Raw genomic sequence first — 21448 nt, forward strand, 5'->3', positions numbered from 1 at the left:
AGAAGGAACGTGACACAGTGACGTGAGGCTTCTGAATGAAGATGATGTGTGAGGGAGAAAAAAACCCATCGCAGATCGGCATCAACCAACTTTATTTGAATTTTACAGTCAGACAAAAATTGTTGATCTGTCGAAAATATAAATTCTGAACCAACATAATAACTATGAAACATGTTTACATAGTCACAAAAATGAACCCAGCGAGAGCTCAACTGTAAGCTGGAGGTTTGCATAAGAGTTCAGACTTGCGTAAATATCCCTCTCTCAGTGCTTCCTGTCTCTTCATGCCAAACAGGAGTTACAGTTAGAGGGTCGTTGCAAAACACAGGCTCAGTGATACCTGCTGCGGGAGCATCACAACCCGCTGACCCTGACCTCTGACCTCAAAGGTGACGAAAATTCAACATGTTTTTAACATGTTCTGCTACTACAAATATCAAATACTTTTAATTGTTGAAATCCGACTCATAGCAAACAAACAAAGACCATTAAATAAAACTATCATTTACAATATTTATCAAAAAGAAGAAAAATCTCTCCACACAGATTAAAGTCAGTGCTTTCATAATTATGGAGTCTTAAGATCTCCCAAGAATCCATAAGTTGATGGCTTTTAGTTAAATGCATAGACTACGTCTCTATGGGATATGAATACACTGAGAAGGAGGAACTGAAATGGAAACATACTAAAATCTGCAAACAATGAAACACATGAAAACAACTGGAGACTGAGGTGAGTGTTGGATCAGTAGAAATGCTCATTGCTACAAGTTCTACTTCTAAAAGAAATAAATCACAGCATTAAATGGCTACATCACTAGCACAATGCCAAAAGAAGTGCAGATGTCTGCGCTCTAATTGAAAACATAAGGGCAAATTGTTGCATTTAAATTTTAAACTTGGATTTAAAATAAAAATAAAAACATTGCAGCACTTTTCATTGCTCAGTTCTGAGACCCTTTTTAAAGACTGGCTTCGATGACGAGCGTGAGTCTAGATTCATTTTTCACATCAATCCTGGACCTAAAGTTTGGAAAATGGCCAACAACTTTTCATTGACAAAATACAAGATAAACACTAGGGTCCCGTTTCTGGTTGTGCTGTTTCACTGGTCAAAAAGATTCTGCTGAATTTACTGTAAACTACAACAGAGCAGTTTGTTAACCTGAAGCAGAGCTAGAGGACTCGATGGCATTGCTGTGCTCGACGTAATTGAATTAGATTTCTGACCTTAGGAAAAATACTGATTCCAAACTGACAGGAAAAAAATGCACTATTTCTATCTTAGGCTCTGGTCACACAGGGATAGCGACCGGTTGGCAACCACCTTGCAACCATCAGTTGCTAGGGAAAAATGGGTTGCTTGTTGTTCTGTGAAAACATCTGCTAAAGCCTTAGAGCAGGGATGTCAAACTCTTTTTAAACTGTGGGCCACATACAGCCCACTTTGATTTTAAGTGGGCTGGACTGGTGAAACTACATGAGGAATGTGTAAAACTGGAGAAAAGGTTTGGGTAGGGTTCAAAATATAAAGTTTTGAACACTGTAAAAAAAAAATATACATATATATTAAAATAGCAGAGCCTTAAAGACCAGGCAGTGATTAACCCTGTTGGAGATTTTTAGTAGAGACACCTGTGTGTTATTAATTTGAAGCTCCTACGTCTCCTCATTCTCGAGGTATCGCATTCACTGGTGTCCACGTCACCAGCCGCAACAAAAACCTTGTTATTGCTTTGGTCTCTCGATTGCTGTGATCCCCTGCAGTTTATACAGAAGATGTTGCAAACAGTCGCCAACTACTTGTCGAGTGTCAGTCAAACAATAAAAAGTGGGAATAGTGGGGTGCCGGTTTAGCGCACTGTGATGAGCAGGCGCCCATATGCCGCATGGCTGACCTGTGGCCTGTGCCTTCCCTGCTCTCGCTCCTCTGCTTTCCTGTTGTTCTTCACTGTACTGTAATATTAAAAAAGAGAAGTGGAAAAAGTGCAAACTGGACAATGTAGAACATTTACCTTTAAAGTAAGAGTTGTGCCTTCTGAAATGTGTTGGTTAAAGTGGCAAGTTGACAAGTGCTAGCATACAAATCAACATTTTCAGTGTAAACAATGAGTGATAGCATTAATATGCTGATGACCAAAGCAATGACAAAAAGATTTTTGGTGCAGCACCCTCCTTGCGACACATCTCACTCAGCAACCTCCAGGAACGACTCACCAGCTGTTAGGGTACCAAGAGTCTGCCGGGGGGTTGCAAAAGGGTCTCTAGGCCTGTGTGACTAAGGCCTTGGGTCAACACTTGTATTTTAAAGGAGAGTCCTCTGAATTTGCCCAGACTACTCTTGAGATGGTGCATAGTGACAAATAACTTTTGACCAAATGAAAACTGGCAAACTCAAAACGTCGACTCAAAAGCTGTTCGCAGTTTTTAAATTATTATTATTATTATTATTATTATTCAAATTGTGGGCTGAAAACATAAGTGACACCATGTTATCTGCAACAAAAATCACATACTCAACCAAGGAAATTAAAAAATTAAAAAAGAAGACATTTGTACATGAAACAAAACAACAAACTTAAACTCGACACTGATATACAGCAGTTAAAAACATGTATTTGCATCACAGCTGTTTTAGTGGAATTACGAGTTCTAAGGTTTGGTATGTTGTATTGCTCTGCAAGGATCTACTTTTTGTAACCAAAAAACAAGCAGATATCTGGGCCTTAAGCCAAGAGAACATCTGTTTAGCCACATAGTTGTGGCTCTACATTTAATTTCCACCTGGCTGTGGTACTTCTACAATGCTTTCCTGTTGTTTTGTACAATAATCCTGAACATTTGCCTCATTTTCACCAAATAAAATAATCAAAAACACATCATGTGTGTTTATTTAACTATCATATCTACACTCGTAACATGCTTAACACTTCAAATCAAACAATCATAATACAAAATCAAACAAGTCCACCGCATTGCTTTGCATATATTGTGCATATTCCAGAGCCTCTGTCCTCTCCAGGAGTTATGGCTGGTTCCTTTGAAGAACAGCAGGCCTCTCTTTTTTCAGCAGTTAGAACTTTGCAACCAAGAGAAGCACAATGTTTCGTTACGTTCCTTTATGCAGAGACCCTGAGGATGAAGTGGAGTGGCTGTTCATCTGCAGAAGACAAGTGTGAGTAACACCAGTTAGCACTAGCACACGTTTTCAACTGGTTAGTTTTTGAGGGTGGCTGTAGCTCAGGAGGTAGAGCAGGTCAACTACCCATCAGAAAGTTGGTGGTGCGACTGGTCCAAGTTACTCTGATGCCTCCAATGTTGTATGAATGTGTGTGAATGTTAGTAAAAAAGCACTTAAGCATAGAAAAAAGTGCCTGAATGAATGAAGCAAGTTGTATAAAGCACTTTAAATGCTCAGGTAGAGTAGAACAGCTTTATATAGGAACCAGTCCATAGTCCCTGCAATAAATCATTCATTATCTCAACTTCATTTTCATTAAATTCTGCCCACACCCCTCACCCCTGCAGTAGCTTTACCCACACTTTGAGAACCGGTGGGTCGGGTTTAGCCCTTTAGTTAAGACAAAGGTCTATGAGTGTCCTCAAAAAGATGGAAATGAGCGATGCACAAATGCTGTATAAGATATGGAGAAATAGAAATTTTTAAAAATCTTTTACAAAGTCATGTTTCTCCAGTATTGTTTTACACCTCACATACAACTGTTGTCTGGCTTAGAAATCCTCAACCCCGAAGACAGACAGTGCCCATCACTCGTGTTCAAAAAGTTGCCCACACATTACTCTAGGGGGAATAGGAGAAAGCAAGAACAGTTGTAGGTAGCATCAGGGTAGGCCTGACTGACAGGCTGATGACACACCATATGGAGATGCTGTGCGAATTTTACCCTGAGGGGGACAACAATGTTTTTTTATTATTTGTTTGCCTCATCCCTGTCAGCTTCTGTTACGGAAACGAGAAGGAAGAGACAGCCAGGTTGTGGGAGCTGACAGCCACGCACGTAGATACAAGACAATACGCAGACGCACGTGTGCGCAGAAATGACAGACTGTGCTCAGACACAGACGAGGTACAGACACAGAGCAGGAACACACAGTTGGTGAAGACATACTGTACACGAGGTGAGCGGGGATTTTATGCTGTACTTCACTCTGGAAAGTGAAATAACTGATTTGCAGATCTACAGTTAACTGGCTTGAGTTACTGTTAGATGAAACTGTAGTTAAGGTTTGAACTGTGATACAAATATAAAGAGAAACGCTGCCCTGCACCAGACAACTGACAGGATTTTAAAAACATGTTCTATGTTAAGTTAATCAATAATGATGTAAAGGTAGGCTTATGTTTTCAGATATAATTGGTTTGGAGCATAAAATGCTATTTTTTCCATTTTTAAACCATAATTATTTATATGCTTTATAAGTATATATCCACCAACCTAATCGAATAACCAATTATGACCATCAATGATTAGAAAAGTCTTAAAGATTTTAAAATGAAGGATGCAAAGATTATTTTAATTCACAATTCTTTTTGCCTGAAATACAAATCTAGAAATTATCAGTAAAATCAAAAACATACCTGTTTGGAAGCTTCAGACGAGGAATGGACTTCATTTCCAAAGTTTCCATTTAACTGCATCGTTGCTGTGAAAGTAGAAAGTGGTGAAAGAGCATTAAAACATCTGTTTCTCATTCTGAAAGCGGTAGATTTTTATAATAGTTGGCAACTATACATCAACCATTGAAAAACGTTAGACAGTGTGTAAGGCCTCCATCTAAACCAGGGGTGGGGGAAATCCAGGCCTCAGGGCCAGTGTCCTGCAGGTTTTAGATATCACCTGAATCAAATGATTAGTTCATTACCAGGCCTCTGGAGAACATGAAGACATACTGAGGAGGTAATTTAACTATTTAAATTAGCTCTGTTGGATCAAGGACACATCTAAAACCTGCAGGACACCGGCCCTTGAGGCCTGGAGCTCCCCACCCCTGATCTAAACAGTACTCAGTTCTTTGATCATTTACAGCAAATAAAGCAGAAAGCAAAGCTTCCTCCTTACCCTGTGAAACAAGCCTGGGATCAACAAAGCCCCAGTGCTGATAGAGAGCTGCCAGATCATGTGGACTGTAGTTTTTCAGGAGACTTAAAATATCGATGTCCGTTGGCGTTTCTCCTGTTGATTCACTCTTTCCCTGAGATATTCGGAGTGTATCTAAATATGCTTTGCTTCCATGTAGCCCCCACATATTCATGGCAGCCCAGAGATCAGAACCTTTGGGACCTGAAGAAAAGTCACTTGAATGCCTGCGAGAGTGGAGCTTATCTGTGTTAGAAGAAGAAGAAGAATTCCCACTGCGATTTCTTGCCAGCATAAAACCCAAACCCTCCTGTGGGAAGTTCCCCTCCACAGTGGCTCTGTTGCCTCTTTGTTTTGGGCTGCTTGTAGGCTGCAAGCTCTGGAGACTCTTGCTGTTCACAATGCTGTTTGACGAAGTAGCTTGGGTGCTGGAGCCTTTAGATCCACCCTCCACTGTTCGGTTATGCTCCTTCTTTTGATTTTGGAGTCCAACCTTGCCACTACACTGTGTCGCATCTGAAGGTCGTGAGTCTTTTGACTGATGCTTGGACTTCAGGGTGCCTGATTGATTCTTGTGGGACGACTGCTTATTGCTGCTGCTGCCGCCATGGTTTGTGACCCCGGGAGGCTGTGTGCGCTGCGTTCTTGGAGTAGGCAAAGCTGGACAGTCCTTGCCTTCGAGGAAGGGTGGCGGTCCCGTGCGTCTCCACTGAGAAGCACCTGCCTTTAAACTCTTGAGACTGTTAATGCTAGGTGCCCACTTGGGTGCCATGGTGCTGCTGCCATCCACCCTGTGGGCAACACGCTGATGGATCCACAGTACTTCTGGGTAGTTGGTGGTGTGGGAGCAGTATGGGCACTGATGTCTCACCAGGCCCTGTGTTTTTACTGAAAAACTAACATCAGTTATGGGTAAAGAAGAAAGATTGAGGAGGCTGCTAGCATCGCCAGTAGCATGTCCCTGCTCTTTGACCTCTGAGCCGTTTGTCTTTTCCATTTTAATGTTTGACTCTACTAACTCCTGGCTTGGAGAACTTGAATAGGGATTCCAGTATGGCTGACTGAGCAAGATGCTCCTGCTTCTGAGGTAGTCCATGTATCTTGAGGCTTTGGAACCACTTCTGCTTATGTCCAAGTTGGTGCTCTGTTTGCTGTAGGAACTCAGGAAGTCCTGGTGCTGCGTGTGCAGGTGAGACCTGAGTAGCGCGGTGTCAACAGTGTGGAAATCACAGTGCTCGCAGAAATATTTTTTTTTATCTGCAGGTAAAAACAGAAGGGGACATTCATAACAGATGAGGTCAGTTTTTGGACATATACAAAAAGACTGTATAATAAAGATAGAAGGATCACACATCTAGCTAAGGAAGAAAAAAAAACACCCCTAATTAGACAAAAAGCAAGAATTATGTATTGTGCTATTATTAAATGTAAATTGTGTTTATTTATTGACCATTATAAATGCAGATGCCAAAATATTAGCAAACAGCTAATATTGGCCCTATTAGCTTTATTTCATGATTATTGGTGCTGCCATGATGAGTAATGACAGTCATTGTGGTAAGTCAGGCTGGTAGAACATCAGCATGTTTTAATAGTAATAAAGAAATTTGTCATTAGTCTAAAGATATTGTACACAAATAGAAGTTGTTACATAAAATTTTCCATATTGATATTTTATCCCACCCCTAACCCACAATTAATACATCTAGATCTGAATCTACAAATCCAACCAAAACTGTTTTTTAAGATTTGTTAAGCCAATAAAACAATTATTAATGCTGAGATTTATATATTAGGAGTCCCTTAAAAATATTAGGTAAGGTAACCTAACTGCGTTCGTATTCTTACAGACATTCTTGTGTAAAAAAGGGCAATTACTGCTTCTGTAATTCATTTAGAAATTCGCTAGTGATCTCCCCTTTGCACAATATATTGCCAATTTAACTCATTTTTGTACCAGAGTTGTAGTTTAATTTACCTTCCAGAAATCAATTTGTATAAAATACAGCCCTTAATTGATGCTTTGATGCTTATAAATGGTAAAAGTACAAAACTGTTCTAAGCTTGATCAACGAATATAAACTCTTGTCTAAGCTCTGGCATGGATAATGTATTATGGTGTGTTGTGGTGGATTCGGCTCACCTTCCTGGTCTAGGCTCCTGATGTTCTTTGTCTGTTTAGATGAGGAGTGAACATCTTTAACGTTTTTAGTCTGCAGTGCCTCATAAAATGCTTGACCAAGTCCATTCAGCAGAATAGGGTCCTTCTGGCTAATCTTTTTGTCACCACCTTTATGATCAAGGCCTGTGTCACCCTTCTTCTTCTTAAGATTGGAGCCGGCTGTGTCATTTGGCTTTCTCTTTTTCTCTTGCTTCAAGGGGACGTACTCGCCTTTTTCTATGTCATATGCCACTTCTGCGTCAGCTAATCTCTCCTCCCATCCCAGACATTTTTCTGTAGCCTCCACTAGCCGTCCTCTTGTAGCTAACTGCCATGACTGATAACTACAAATTGGATCCAGCTCAGGAATTCGACTGCCCAGCTTCACTTTCTCTGGGCTTTCCCTGGCTCCAGCAGAAGTGAGGTTCAGGCTTTCCAAAAACTGCCTCTTAGCGTCTTGCACCTCGGAGGACTCCACATTTCCTTGTGTTGGGTTCTGCATCTGAGTGCGAGTGTGGTTCAGTTTATGCAACTTTTCGTGTATCTGCAGTGTCCTGCGGTCATTGAAGAAGTTACCGCAGCCTGCACAGAGCTCATAGAGGCACTCTTCATTCGTCAGTGATGCTGGGTCCTGAGGAACCCCGTTGATGGTGGCAGGCGGTTCATTGCTTTTGCTGCCCCTTAGCTGGGCTTTCACTCGATGAATGCGCATGTGACTTTGGAGGAACCACGCTTGGCGAAAGCGCCGTCCACATATCCGGCAACCGTGATCCTGAGCGCCACGGTGCCTTTTCATGTGGGACTTGAGGAGTAATACCTGAGGGAAAACCTGGCCACAAATGGTGCAGGAAAAAGGTCCATCATCACCTCCATCGCTAACCTCGACACCATCTTTACCCTTAACTTTTTTCTTGGTTGTTTTCTTCTTGACCTTTCCATTAATGTTATGAGCTTTATCAGGTGGGCTGCTGAGCTCAGGAGGGTCAGTTATATCAGCATCCTCTTTCTGCCCTTCATCTCCATCCCCCTCCCTGTCACTGAGGTTTTGGCTCAAAAGGCCCAATTTATGGCTTCGAATATGGGCCTTCAGGCTGCCCTTCTGAGCTGTCCTGTGCTCACAGTAGGGACACTTGTAAGGCTTCTCCCGAGTGTGTCTTCTCATGTGCTGAGATAGAGAGCTTAGAAGTGGAAAACTGCGGCCACACACCCCGCAGGTGTGGCATGAGGTTACCTCATCCTCTGCCTCCACCTTAGCTGTGTGTTTTTGTGAAACATCCTCCCGTTCTTCTGTCTCCATCACTTTTCCAAGACCACCGGTCATCAAGAATCACCACAGCTGTTTAATAAATCCTCTGTGAAACTCTAGAAAAGTTATTCTTCCAAAACTTATTGAGTTCTCAGCACAGGTGTCAAAAACTTGCCAAACATCACAGCTTTAGTATCCAATCCCGATCTTTGAAGAGAAGTTCCTTCATCAAGTGGCATGCTGTTTTTATGATACCTGGAAAAAAAGAAACTGAAATGAGTCCTATGATAATTAAATGAACTATCAAAATTCAGAAAAAAAACAGTTAAAAAAAGTCTGTCCAAATGGCTTTAAAATAATATGAAAACATAAATGAAAATACAGTATTTAAGGAAAAAACAGAGATTGCACAAAGACAACGAGCTTGAAAGTCAATCCTTGGTATGACCACCTTAATTCTTTAGTATTCTTCTGGAGTAGATAGTTTTCGAGGTCTGGCACGTCTTCTTTTGTCCTCTAGTTGTCCAGTTATCTCCAATTTTTAAGGAAACACTGCACAGCATGCTGAGATGTGCCAGGTTTTCAGGTAATAGCCGTTCCAAAATCACCTCAATGGTGCAAAAATAGCATTTTATGTATTTTTTTCATAAATTCAACTAAAGAAGTAGGAACACTTCATATGTTTCCGTGACAGACTGCTGGTAACAAAGTGTCTAAAGATACAATTTAATGCAATAGTTGCTTTTTTGTCCAAGTTCACACAATATTGGTTTTTATGTGAGCTCAGTGTTAAGTGGCCTAACAGACGAACAACATTCCAATAAACATGGTCAGGTACAAGGACTGAAAATGAGTGAAAAAGCAGCTGATGTCCAAAATAGAATAGAATAAACTGATGACTGAATAACTGAATAATATTTTGGTTCAACAACTGTTTAAGATCAAGCAGTTGTTGCTTTCACATTAAGGTTGTTTTACTCTGTGCTAAGAGAGAGTGAGAGCTCACTGAGGCAATTTGCATCACAGAGATTTTGGAATAACCTTTGTCCTTTACTGGATGAACGACGGCTGTCTGTACCTATTAGACCACGGGTCAGTGTCTCAACATGCGTGTGTCTGTCAGACCTTTGGTTGCTTATGCCGAAATTGAGTGTGTGAGGTGAAGCATGAAGAGATGTATTCATTCCTGGCCAGCCAGGATAAGCCCCCAGGGGGCATCCACTCTAATTCACGATCAATAATCCATTATCAACAAACTTCATTTTAGAAACTCACTTACTAGCACATACAGAGCACTGATTCTGGGCTGAGTGCTGATGCAAGATTGTGAGTAAAAAGGTAAGAATGTATATTTGTAACTTTTAGTATCAAAATAATCTAAATCTTTAAGGTTTTACACACAAGTCATGGTTGAGACTGCAGGTATAGTGATGTAGCATTTGTCCAGATCCCTGACCTGGTTTACACCTAAATCTTTGGCTCACAGTTTTGGATCACACCACTTTCTTTTCATTTGCTTTTTTTTTTTTTTTTTTAAGGATGAATGATTTTTTTTTTTAATCTTAAAATAGCTTCCCTCGGAGAGTAATGTTTTATCAAAACTCCACATAACTAAAAAACTTTGGCAAAATGAACACAAGGCTAATCAGCATATAATGGGTCATTTTTGCATGGCCTGCGACGCTGTCTGATTCATAATCACATATTTAGTGAGACTCATCTTGAACAGGTCAGCTGCTCATGTTTGCAACATGTTTCTTTCTCAACTCATATAGGGAACTTTTTTTTTCTTTTTTATCGGAAAGACCGACTCAGGAGATACAAAATTTTCCCCTTTTTAAAAACAAAATATGATCACTTCCAGGGAAACACTGGGAAAAAAATAAATTTGTTGTTCTATGAATTCACCTCATAAACTTTAGAACAACTTCAAAGTTTTTTTTCCGTAATGCACATGTAGGCAAATATATTTCATCATAGTCATCAAGTTCACCAATGCAAGGATCAAAGTAGTTACCAGGAAAATTATGGAGATGGGTAAAAAACAGGACATCCACCCTTTTGTGTCATCTGGTGAAGTTATAAAGACACTGGGAAATGATGTACCTGATATTTGTTTTGTTATATATATCTGCTGCACCTGCTTTGGCTGGTGGGGTGAAACATGTCAGGTAAAGGTGGCTGTAAAGCCACTCATTCTCATTTAATTATTTGTACCTCTTTCTGTTGTTTATTGGAGAGGTTTGGGGATGCCCAAGTTCAAACCATCTCAACCTTTCCTCTCTAACTTCTCTTTGCTTTGTTCATCTTTAACTCTGCTAGCTCCATCTCAGCCTTATTCAGTCTTATTTTACTACAAAAATTATATTCTGCATTGAAGAAAACCTGATTTTTGCTTGTATATGCTGACAGTTACAGTTCTTAGAAAGAAACACCAAATTGGCAAAAGTCTCTATCAGCAGGTCAAGCTTAGGGAAAAATCAGAATCGGTTAAAGAAAATTGCAATCTCGCGATAAATCCTTCATAATTTTAGAGATAAATGATCTTGTCTGCCAGGAAAATGAGTTTGACGTGAGAGGCTCCTTAGGCTACGTTCACACTGCAGGTCTTAATGCTCAATTCCGATTTTTTGATCAAATCCGATTTTTTTTGTCTGCTTGTTCACACTACAAATAAAATGCGACAGCAAATGCGCTCTAGTGTGAACGCTCAAAGCGGCCCGCATGCGCAAAAGAAGATGTCACACACAACGCGCTCTATTTAAACCCAGAGCAAACAATATTGTTTGACTTCGGACTTTACGTTTCCAAATTTTTTGCTTTAAGTTATTTTGTTATTTACATAATAATGTAAATAACCTAATAATTATCCTTATTGCTGTTTTAGAGGAGCGGTGCTTCAAAGGATAGCTGCAGATTTCTGTCAGAATCTGCAGATTATACAGTACAAATAAAATGTTCACGTTGTCTTCCCAACAGTTTCACTAACATCAACACTGGATGGCCAGGAAGCGTTCGCGATGTCTTCTCCGGCACTGATAATTGGCGTCTGTCTTGTGTCAGTGACGTAAAAGACGGATTTAATGCGACATGACCGTTCACACAGCAGTCGCTTTCTAAAACATCGGATATGTATCGGATTCAGTACCACATACGAAAGTGACCCAGATCGGATTTGTGCCGTTCACACTGTCATACCATGATCGGATATGGGTCGCATAGGGTCAAAAAAATCGGATTTGATGCGCTTTCGCCTGCAGTGTGAACGTAGCCTTAGAGACTTCTTATCGAGACCTCAAAAAAAGGCAAACATAAAAGCAGCTGTGGTGCTCTACATAACGAACAGTGCATGGCAGAGGCAGTCTGATGTAGCTAAACATGTTCCTCAGGCAAGGACGACCATTTGTTTGGCTGTTTTTAGTGAAAGAAGGTACTCTAGCTCAGCCAGGCAGTCAAAAGAAAAACCTGCTATTGTGTCAGCCGCACCAGAACTGTCACATCGCCTCATGTCTGGCCCTCCACCCCTCATTAGGGGGTCGAGAGAGTTATTGTTAAACCGAAGAGGCCTGGGCCTACCCATCACTGTCTTCAAATGGGCGAAGAGGCGGGACAAAAGACAACTCTTGTTTGTCTCGTCTTCCTTTGAATGCAAGGGGGAAAAAAAATAGGTGCACATACTCATAAAGGCTAAAGCAAAAACACTGACTCCAGCATGATTTTCAGGCGGTGAGGTTGTTCGTCTAATTATCTGCTGTACGTGCATCTGCATCTGTCTAAATGCGTGCCTGCCTGCTTGCTATCATGTGTGCTGATCCGCTCACGCTACAATGGGTGCTGTACCCAGAATCTGGAGGAGTTTAGGAGGGTTTTTTTCTGGACATGGCAGGTGTTTGGTAGGCAGACGCTATCAGATTAACGCACGGGCAATGTGGCACACTGTCTCCGAGAGGGGGGAGGATATGGGAGAGAAACTGGAAGGTGGCAATTAAGGGGTTATGGTTAAGGCGAATGTAATGAGTTAACACAATGGGGATAAAGTCAGAGAGCTGAGGGCAACAGATGGGAATAAACGGGCCATCAGAATGGAGGTAGCCGCCTCTACAGTATGAGCTTATGCCTTTGTCAAAGCAGCCTATCTGCTTAGTGAGTGTTATATATTTGCATCTGCAGTGTCCTACTACTGCATGTGTACACAACAAAAATAATCGTGAAAACTCCCCTTGTCTTACCCCCCTCCTCTCCTTCCTGTACTCGGCTATCTTTTCCACCTCTTCAGCCTTTATCCTATACAACAGTCAAAGCCCATTGGAGGATCTGTAAAGTAATGCAGATAGCCAAACATGTTGCTCTGGGGCTTAACTCGTTTCTTTTAGAATCCCTCGCTCCATTTTTCACTCTCTTTTCTCTGGCTGATGAATAGGCACGTCCAGTCAGCTGTCCGCACACTGATTCATCCTGACGTCCCAACCAGCTCAGCACAAACTCCCTATGGTCAGGGCACTGATGCTGAGAGCCTGCGTTCTGCGATGTGCGTGTGTACTCGCATGAAAATATCCACTGCGTCGCATGTTTGCGCACTGATTGTGTGCCCGGTTGCTGCTGTGGACTGGAAGTCTCCCATCTAATCTTTAAAAACACCTGAAAAGCCTCAAATACCAATTTTTCCTTTTGCAACACAGAAATGTCCACAACAGCTGACGTCTGCACATTTCTGTATTTGCAAACTAGTGAGAGATGTGAAAAATCATTGCTGTGTGTATACCCCATGACTGTGTGCATGCATATGTGCACACAGTGCAAGTGTGTGTGTGTGTGCATGTGCTGAAGTCATCCAAATATTCACATCCACAAACCTGTGCCAACATACCCCTGACTGGAGATGGCATGTGACTGTCCTTATGCTAGTGTTCAAAGCCACAGTGACTCGCTAAGCCTCACCTCGCATCTACCGTTTTGTGTCCAGTAATCCTGTCCACCAACTGCAAACACAAACGAGGCATAAAACCAAAATATTACACGTTATCTTTGCTGTAAATATAGTCTGAGTCTATATTCAGGATATTTTCTATCATATTTTTTCCTGTCTTTAACTTATTCAGATGGACAGTACAATAAATTTAAGAAAAACCTTTCTGCCCATCAGTCATTCCTGACAGTATGATTAATCTTGTGTCAGTTGTTAGCGGATTACAGGAAATACAGTGTTGCACAAGGGATATTTCACAACAAATTAAAAGCAAAGTCGGGCTTGCCACATCAAGTCCTAGTGGACCAGAGATATCCCCAGAACTGATAATTATCACATCTTTCATTACGAAAATTCTGAAAGTGTGGGGCGGTTTAAACCTACAAATGTTCTATTCTTACATGCTGAAGAAGAAGGAGGACGCCCACAAGCATAGCAAACACTACATGTGGAAGATGGTGACTCGTGCAGCTGCTGCAATAGCTGCAACCAAACCCGATGATGAGAAAGGCAGCAAGAGTCAGATAAGGAAATACTTTGCAGTTGCAAGGAGGATGATTGAGGAGTGATTATTGATTCACAAAAGTCAATGTTCAAACGATGCTACTGTGCTTTTTAGAACAAGCAAGAAAATACTTTAGAGAAGAACCAAAAGCCCGGCATCTAGACCAGTTCACAGAATGAAAGGTGAAAGGTGACCGTGCAAATATGCAAAGTATCATGTTCTCCTGAAATACATATTACCATTTTGTTTTTAAAAGCAAGAACTGATGTTTTGAAATTAACTATAACGGCTAAGATGATGTAACTAATTTTACCTTTTAAAGCTCCTCACATTTCAGTCCGTTTCCTGTTATCAAAGTAAAATCTTAACATTTCTTGTTCTGTACTGCTTTTATTTACAGATAATGTAATTTTGTCATGTTCAAGTGTTTTTTAATAAAGGAGTTGGATATCGGGAATCATGTAATTCTACTGGTATTTCTACTGACTTCTACATTTCTGGTATAGGTATATCTATAGTAGGCACAACTGAAACTCAATGATCTGTAAAGCTGAATTACTTTACTCACTTTACTTTTAATTAATGGCCTTCGATCCCATAGAAATCTATGTGAAAGGGGATTTCTTACTTGACCTCTGTAGACACTTTCCTGCCTTTTTTATGCACTCAAGTCATTCACTGTCGGACATACTGAATAATCAAATTAAGAAAATTTGTAGATCTTGATCATACGATGGTTGAAAATGGAGGTATGAAACCGCACACTCACACACTTGCAGCTGTCAATCACAAGTCATTGAGCATGTGTTCTCACAGTCAGACCCGCCCCTTCTCGTGCCATCTTAGTTTTTGAAACCAAGAAGGCGACAGCAGAAGCGCTCAAGGCTTTAGATCAGGACAACAGGTGATGTCACAGCAGCTACGCCCATCTTTTATCAATCTTTTATGATTACCTACTCTTCAAAGCAAACATGGCCAGCTTCTAGTTAATTGATATAAGAATATTTTACTTTGGATGTCAATGTTGAGTAGACATTTAAATATTGCTGCCCTTCCAAGTTAATGCCAGAAATACTAGTGGGTTAAATGTATTATTTATTTTATTAATGTTCAACAGCAGGTGCCAGTTCACTACCCGTTTCTCTCTCTCTCTCTCTCTCTGAGAAGGGGAACAAGTAAACAGATGATAGCAATGCTAACCGGCGCTGTTGTGCAGTACTCTGATGTATGAAACAAGCAGGTGTATGTCAGTTTTGTGTCAGAGTGTCTTCTGTCTTTTAGACTCGTCAATTCGCCAATTTTTTCTTTTCTCTGGTTAATTAAAGATAATTTCTTACAGGTTTTGTGGGCTCAACACAAACTCTAGGTGCCAGCATGACTTCATGTGTAGCAACTATCCAATAGTCAGCAACTCGACATCAGATATGTTGCCTTGAATACAAACTCGTCCAGTTAACAAAAGAAATATCAGTGTTTAAAAAAAAAAAGAAGCTTCAGTCAAATAGCTTCTATAAAAAATATAAAGAAATATGTGTCATCATAAAAATGTTAAATGTCAAGATATTTTTCCACTTGTGTGGTGTGACTACAGAGCTAACAATGACTTTCCCAGAGTAATACAGGCATGCTTTTTCCCATCCTGTCAACGTGGCCTGAATGCAGCAGTAGAGGTCTTAGAATAACCTAGTGACCACAGAACAACCTCATTAGAGTGAAGTCTTGAAAAAACTGGCAAAACAAGATCAACACAAAGTGATAAAAGTACACAGCTCAGTCCTTCCAGACAACTCTCCATCCCACCACAGCTGGATTATCCTTTTACAGCTCACAAGCAACTCCTGTTATTATTCAGGGCCTATGGCGTTCCTAGAATGACTTAATTGCACAAAAACAGTGAGGCCGCACGGCGCTGTGGGCGACCAGCCTAATGTACCTAAAAGATTAGACCGCCATGAGCTCAACAGTCACAAGCACGGACAAACTTGCGCACATTCGTGCCCATCCCCCTCCTTGGGCAACTCTCCACTTGGTTACACAACATATACAGGGATTACTCTTCATTGCATGAGATGAGCTGCTCAATGAGTGGCTTTTATCACGGATGCCCCTTTGTGCACACAAAGGGGCATCCGTGACATGACAGAGAAAAGACGGCAGCGGTTTTACCTGCTGTGGAAATACACAGTGGTCTCATGCAGACATCAGAAACTACCTGAGCAGCTCCACTAAAGAGCAGAAAAGCAAAGAGGAAGAGTTGTCATTTTTAGGGCTATTTTCAATTACTATAGGTTATTATTACTGCTGATTTATCCTCCATGGTAGGCCTGAGGATCCACTGTGTACCCACTCTCTTTTCGGTTTGGATTGGCTAGTGTGGGAGACACTGGAGTATAATCTGCTGGCATTAACTTGCTCTCTAAAAAAAGCACTCTCGACAGGGATTAGATTATCATGGCAAGGTCAACTCAAACTCACTCCGACTGTCTCCCTTTATGTCTCTATCACTCTGGTTTTACTTTATCGGCCTTCCTCTCATCGTTCGGCCTCCTGTCCATAGGTGTAAATTCGAAGAGACTGATTTCATTGTCACCTAAATACAAGTCAAGCCACTAAGTAAAAGAAATGACAGCAGATTAAAGGAGATTAAGCCTACAGAATAAGGCCAAGAAAAGCAGTAAATCAGAACACTTATTAGAAAATGTTTTGTTCATTTAAATTCTGTAAAAGTGTTATTGTTTTGTTAAGCCTAATTATGATTATCATCATTTTCTAGTTATTTTTCTGGTGATTGACTAATAGGTTCATCAAAAAGGAGGCTGTCACTTTAATCTTATGCATCTTAAGTTGGAGATAACCTTTAGCTTGAGTTGATCCTCAGACTAATGAAGATTGAGCCCAAATAATGGACACAGCCACTTTAACTGTACAGTAAATATTATTTTTATGACAGGTTTGCAGTCAGAATTAATGTCTGCATGTAAAAAGTGCATTGGAGGCTGAGGAGGCCGAATCACTCCTCTGCAAATCAGAAATTTGACATTGATTTTAACTAAAATCACTACAAAATGCTAAAGCTGATATTTCTAATCAAACACACTTGAAGTTGCTTTGGTTTTGCTTTTTCCTGACATCTAATGTTGATCTCTATCTGCGTAAAAGATCATAATTCTCAAGTTACGTAGTAGATAATGATTTGTAACGACATGTGTGTGTAATTTCCCGTTTCCTGATGATTAAGGTAAGGATTGAAAAAGCGTAAGGGGATACCTGCTTAGCGATTTTACCCTGGAGCAAAAGAATGACAGCTGGCAGGAGGGTCTGGATTAGGTTTCCCATAGGGGTATTGCATCTTTTACACCACCACTTCTTTGGAACAGAATGAGCCGATAGTAACCTGATTCCTCCAGACCCATCCAATCTCGTCTCCCTCGGTCTCAATGGGACCAAACAGAAGGGATCTGTGAACGCCTTACTCATCCCTCCCATCTTCCATCTGCCAGTGTCTGCACTCCAGTTCCTCCACTGGAGACTTAAAGGCCATGTTCTTCTTTCTTTTCTTTATTCAGGAACCTATATGAATCATCATAAACTATAAATGTTCTCCACCCATTCGATTCTTAATTGTGCTAAAATAAAGAAACGCTGCTTTGTGGTTTTGTAAAAAATGATGCAGTAGGTAGGTTAGTGTTGCCCAAAGAACAATACTGATGATAATAAGCTCCTAAAGCAAATTCAATTTGTTTTACATTTACATTTTCAGAATTTTTTTAACATAAATATGAATATTTTTCATTTCTAATTAGAAGAAAAATTTCCTGATTAATAATTTGGTGTAGAAAAATTAGCAAACACGTTATAAAAGTTAAAACTTTGAACTTCAGAAAAGAGAGAAAAAAAAAAGTAAATATTTTACATTTATAATTCTCTTTTTTTGTTTAGGAAAAAATAGCAATTCGAGTAGATTTACTTGCTTAAATTTTAAATGCTTAAGCTTTAGCGTGCTTTTCCCTAAAGATTTTCTGTAGGATGATGTTTCTCATCTGTTTACATAAGGCCCAGGTAATGTGAACACCACCACATGCTCTGAATGCAGCATGTGGTCCATCTGTATGATGTGCTGTTAGGTAATCGCATCAAAAGAGAGGATGCACACTCAGCAAGAACGCGTACGCCTTTTAGCCACAGATTCACCCGCTGCAGACATTTGGCCCACTGAACAGTGTGGATGTTTTTACGTTTAAGTGTAAAACTCAGTTTTCTGTGTTTAACCCACTCAAAACTTGTTTTTTGAGAGTTTTTTTGTTGTTTCATTCTGAAAAAACTAACACCTCTGTGATTTGGATGTATGTAAAACATAACTGAGAGATTGTTAAACCTACTATAGATGTTACACTGAAAAATAAGTTGACTAAAGCCACTTTTCCCTCAGGGACGAGGAAATCTTTCAAAGATGGTTTAAAGTTACATAATTGCATGATCTGGATGGCTTAAAACATTTGGGGTGGAGATTGTCTGTATGAAAACAGTAAGTGATAACACAAGTTGTGATCAACAGCAGCACTGCAGATCATGTTTAGCCATTTGTTTTAATATGACTTTTTTTAACAACGCTACAGGAAACTGCAGCCATTTAACTGCAAAATGACATAACGACACCTTGCTTTTATATACAAATATAACCTGAATACTAGTTGCAAAGACACGTGTTGCAGGGGAGTTTCCCTCATCAGTGTTGGCAATTAGACAGCAAATTATTCTGAGTGAGAGTGAGTGCGGTCAGTCTGAGTCTGATAGCAAGTGTTTGGAGACGGGTTGCCTGTCTCCAGGAACAGCCTTACGATCGAAAGTGGCCACCCAGAGGTTGAGGATGTTGCACACTCAGCCTGTGGGCAACCAGCCACTTCAATCAGTCGCTGACTGCAAAAAAAACCATCAAACAAAAACTACAACTGAAGTTTTTTGTTTGTTTGTTTTTTGTAGATTTAAGAAGGTTGCCATCTTATTTCTCTTTTGCTGTGACTGAGACACAAAGCAGTCCCCTGAAAACATACTGAGTATTTACTGCTTCATGCTGGATTCACAGGAACAACAGTTTAATGGTTTCAGGGATTTTTTTTATTGTAAACTGAGGTTTTTAAAAATCATTTAAAGACTTAGAAGCTTCATTTTTATTTGATGAGGTCACTGACATTCACCCCAGATTAAAGTGCTGCCCATTAAAAAGAAAGGAAACTGAAATGATTATTACCACCCGTTTTAAAACTTGCGTTTGTGCTCATTTTCACTTACACAGTGTGCTTGCAGAAGAACAATCTTGGTTTTGATTTAATCCAGTTCAACGTTGTGTTGTTTCCAGATGTAGCGCTATTTATTAGATTAAACTTGTATTACAAAGCCACGATGTTTCAGCTTGAGATGGATCAACTTATGAGCCTAATTTCAGGTGACTTCAGTGATGCCATCATCTTATGTTTACCTGATCTGTCGCCTCAATTCTGCAGCCCTTACATCCAGTTTTATAAATTTTTAACATCTGAATTTAAATGTAGTAGTCAGCTGTGATTTTATAATAACAATTTCCTTTGTTTTGCAACCACAAAACAGGTTATTACATAAAAACATTAGCATGGGCACTGCTTATTTAACAAGTGTCTTATTTTCAACAATTTCCACACAGATTTTCCCAATCACTGCATCCCTACTTTCAGCCCATTGTCACAATGGGTGCTGCCCAAAGTGGAGATGGCCTGACCCCTCACATCCTCCTGCCTGCGCTGTCTGCACCCCTCCCCCTTCCAGCAACAAGCCTCTGTCCAGACCCCCGGCCTCCTGACCTAATCTAGATGATTAAATCATTTTTCTTTAGCACAAATTTTGTCCCCCCACTAGTCTTGTCTGGTAGTTGTCGCACACCCTCCCCTATTGATCGCCATGCTGAGGAGATTACCCTAATAGCTGGGATTACCTCCCCACATGTTGGTTGGTTACTCTAGGGGAGGAGGGGAGAGCTGGAGATGGTGCATGATGTGCAAGTGCACAGAGGGACGGGGGGGAGTAAAACATATAAAAAAAATAAAAATAAAAATCTAGACCTGGGTTTGTTTGTCGCCTGTGAGTACTACACAAGACAAACCGGTATTACTCTCTGTGGGATGTAATTAAGACTTTTAAGCACCCACATAACAATCTTTATCCTTCAGTGCTATGCTGTGCATGATCAGTCATAAGACAAGAGCTTTTTGAGGCAGGGGTAGACAAACAACATCCCCCAAGGCCCTTTCTGACAAAAATTGGGACCGTTCCTTCTGCTTAACCCGGTTGAAATCCAGTTTGAGTGCTAAATCAGCCTCAATCTTTATAAAAGGTTAAAAGTTTCAGTTATATTTTGTTATAGATTAATATGCACTAATTTTTTTGTTTCTTTTGCTTTGTTTTGTACTACTGGTCAGACAAAAGAAGCAAAACACACACCATTTTTTGACCTTTGGAGCCTACTCATCAGTCCTCTCCTGATAACAATACAGTTTAAGTGGCCCATCCACATGTTTCACTGAGGCCTCTGTGGTGTGGAGGCTCGGTGGGTGTTTTAGCGGACTGTTTCTAACAAGTGCAAGGGGTGAGAGTGGTTAGAAATCAAGATGTTAGCCCCACTGAGACACGAAGGCAGGCAGGCAGGCTGAGAGAGAGGCTGGAGGCCATTCAGACAGTGCAGAGCAGAGAAAAGGAATTCCGTTAATCCGCCGCTGATCCGGTACAATGGCAGCCTTGTTGTCTGTCCCGTTTGCGCTCACTTACTCACCACAAGTTTGCGTGCGTCGACCGCCTTCACAGCTGTGCCCGAACCGCACCGGAGATGATGGCAATGGTTAAAGAAGCGATAATGTGTGGAGCTGGCAGGGAGGGGGGTGTCAAGTCGCTACATGTAGGAAACAGCCTCGCTTCACGGGACACACGACTTCTCCCGAGTCTGTTACAAATAACTGACATCCATATTTAGTTGCCAACTAACCGACGGGGATGTTGTAGTCAACTTTCGCCAGCACAAACTCTCAAAACGGAGCACTTCTCGTATAAGCTGCTCCCGTCCGACACCCCACCGCGTCTCTTTTGTTAGTTAACCGTCGTTTGGCTTCACTCCTTACCTCCAGAGGGGTTAACGATAGGCGGCAGGTCGCTCCTGAAGGAATCCCATCACGGACCGAGCTCTCGCCTCGCAGCGGATAAACACTTGTCCACAAACCGAAGGGAGGGGAGCGGAGGAGGAGGGAGGCGGAGGGGGGCTATCCTTTGAGCGGTGTGCTCATCTCCTTTCTGCTCGGTGGCGTCAAAACTTCCGCGTATTTCAATCACAGCGGTGCACCTGAACCGCGGTTCCCGTTCCGCTCCTCTGCTGCAGCGGCGGCCGTCGTCGTCGCCGGGGACATGAGTGACGCGAGAGATAACGTTATTAACGTTAATAACAAGCAAGGGC

General features: G+C 41.1%; 1 protein-coding gene across 2 annotated transcripts; it reads right to left on the reverse strand.

The window, feature by feature from the left end:
- Positions 1–75: 75 nt before the first annotated feature.
- Positions 76–21269, reverse strand: LOC102082633 (zinc finger protein 516). Of its 2 annotated transcripts, none has more exons than XM_005478453.4 (5): positions 21120–21269; positions 7243–8761; positions 5082–6356; positions 4601–4665; positions 76–3160 (listed from the first exon to the last, which is right to left on the reverse strand). In XM_005478453.4, the coding sequence occupies exons 2-5, from the start codon at positions 8579–8581 to the stop codon at positions 3110–3112; spliced, it is 2730 nt and encodes a 909-aa protein (XP_005478510.1). In that variant the 5' UTR covers positions 8582–8761; positions 21120–21269; the 3' UTR covers positions 76–3109. The 2 variants fall into 2 exon arrangements, with proteins under 2 accessions (XP_005478510.1, XP_013126161.1); XM_013270707.3 differs by having other exon boundaries at positions 20777–21269.
- Between the last annotated feature and the right edge of the window lie 179 nt (positions 21270–21448).

The sequence above is a fragment of the Oreochromis niloticus genome, linkage group LG22 (genome assembly GCF_001858045.2).
Source record: "Oreochromis niloticus isolate F11D_XX linkage group LG22, O_niloticus_UMD_NMBU, whole genome shotgun sequence".
In the NCBI taxonomy this organism is placed as follows: Eukaryota; Metazoa; Chordata; class Actinopteri; order Cichliformes; family Cichlidae; genus Oreochromis; species Oreochromis niloticus.

Bases quoted from the DNA above. Each gene is read 5' to 3' on its own strand.
- LOC102082633 (XM_005478453.4), bottom strand. From the start codon at position 8,581: ATGACCGGTGGTCTTGGAAAAGTGATGGAGACAGAAGAACGGGAGGAT. The intron at 4,666-5,081 runs GTAAGGAGGAAG...CTACTTTCACAG, and splicing joins TCCCAGGCTTGTTTCACAGG to CAACGATGCAGTTAAATGGA. The intron at 3,161-4,600 runs GTATGTTTTTGA...TGTCTTCTGCAG, and splicing joins CGTCTGAAGCTTCCAAACAG to ATGAACAGCCACTCCACTTC.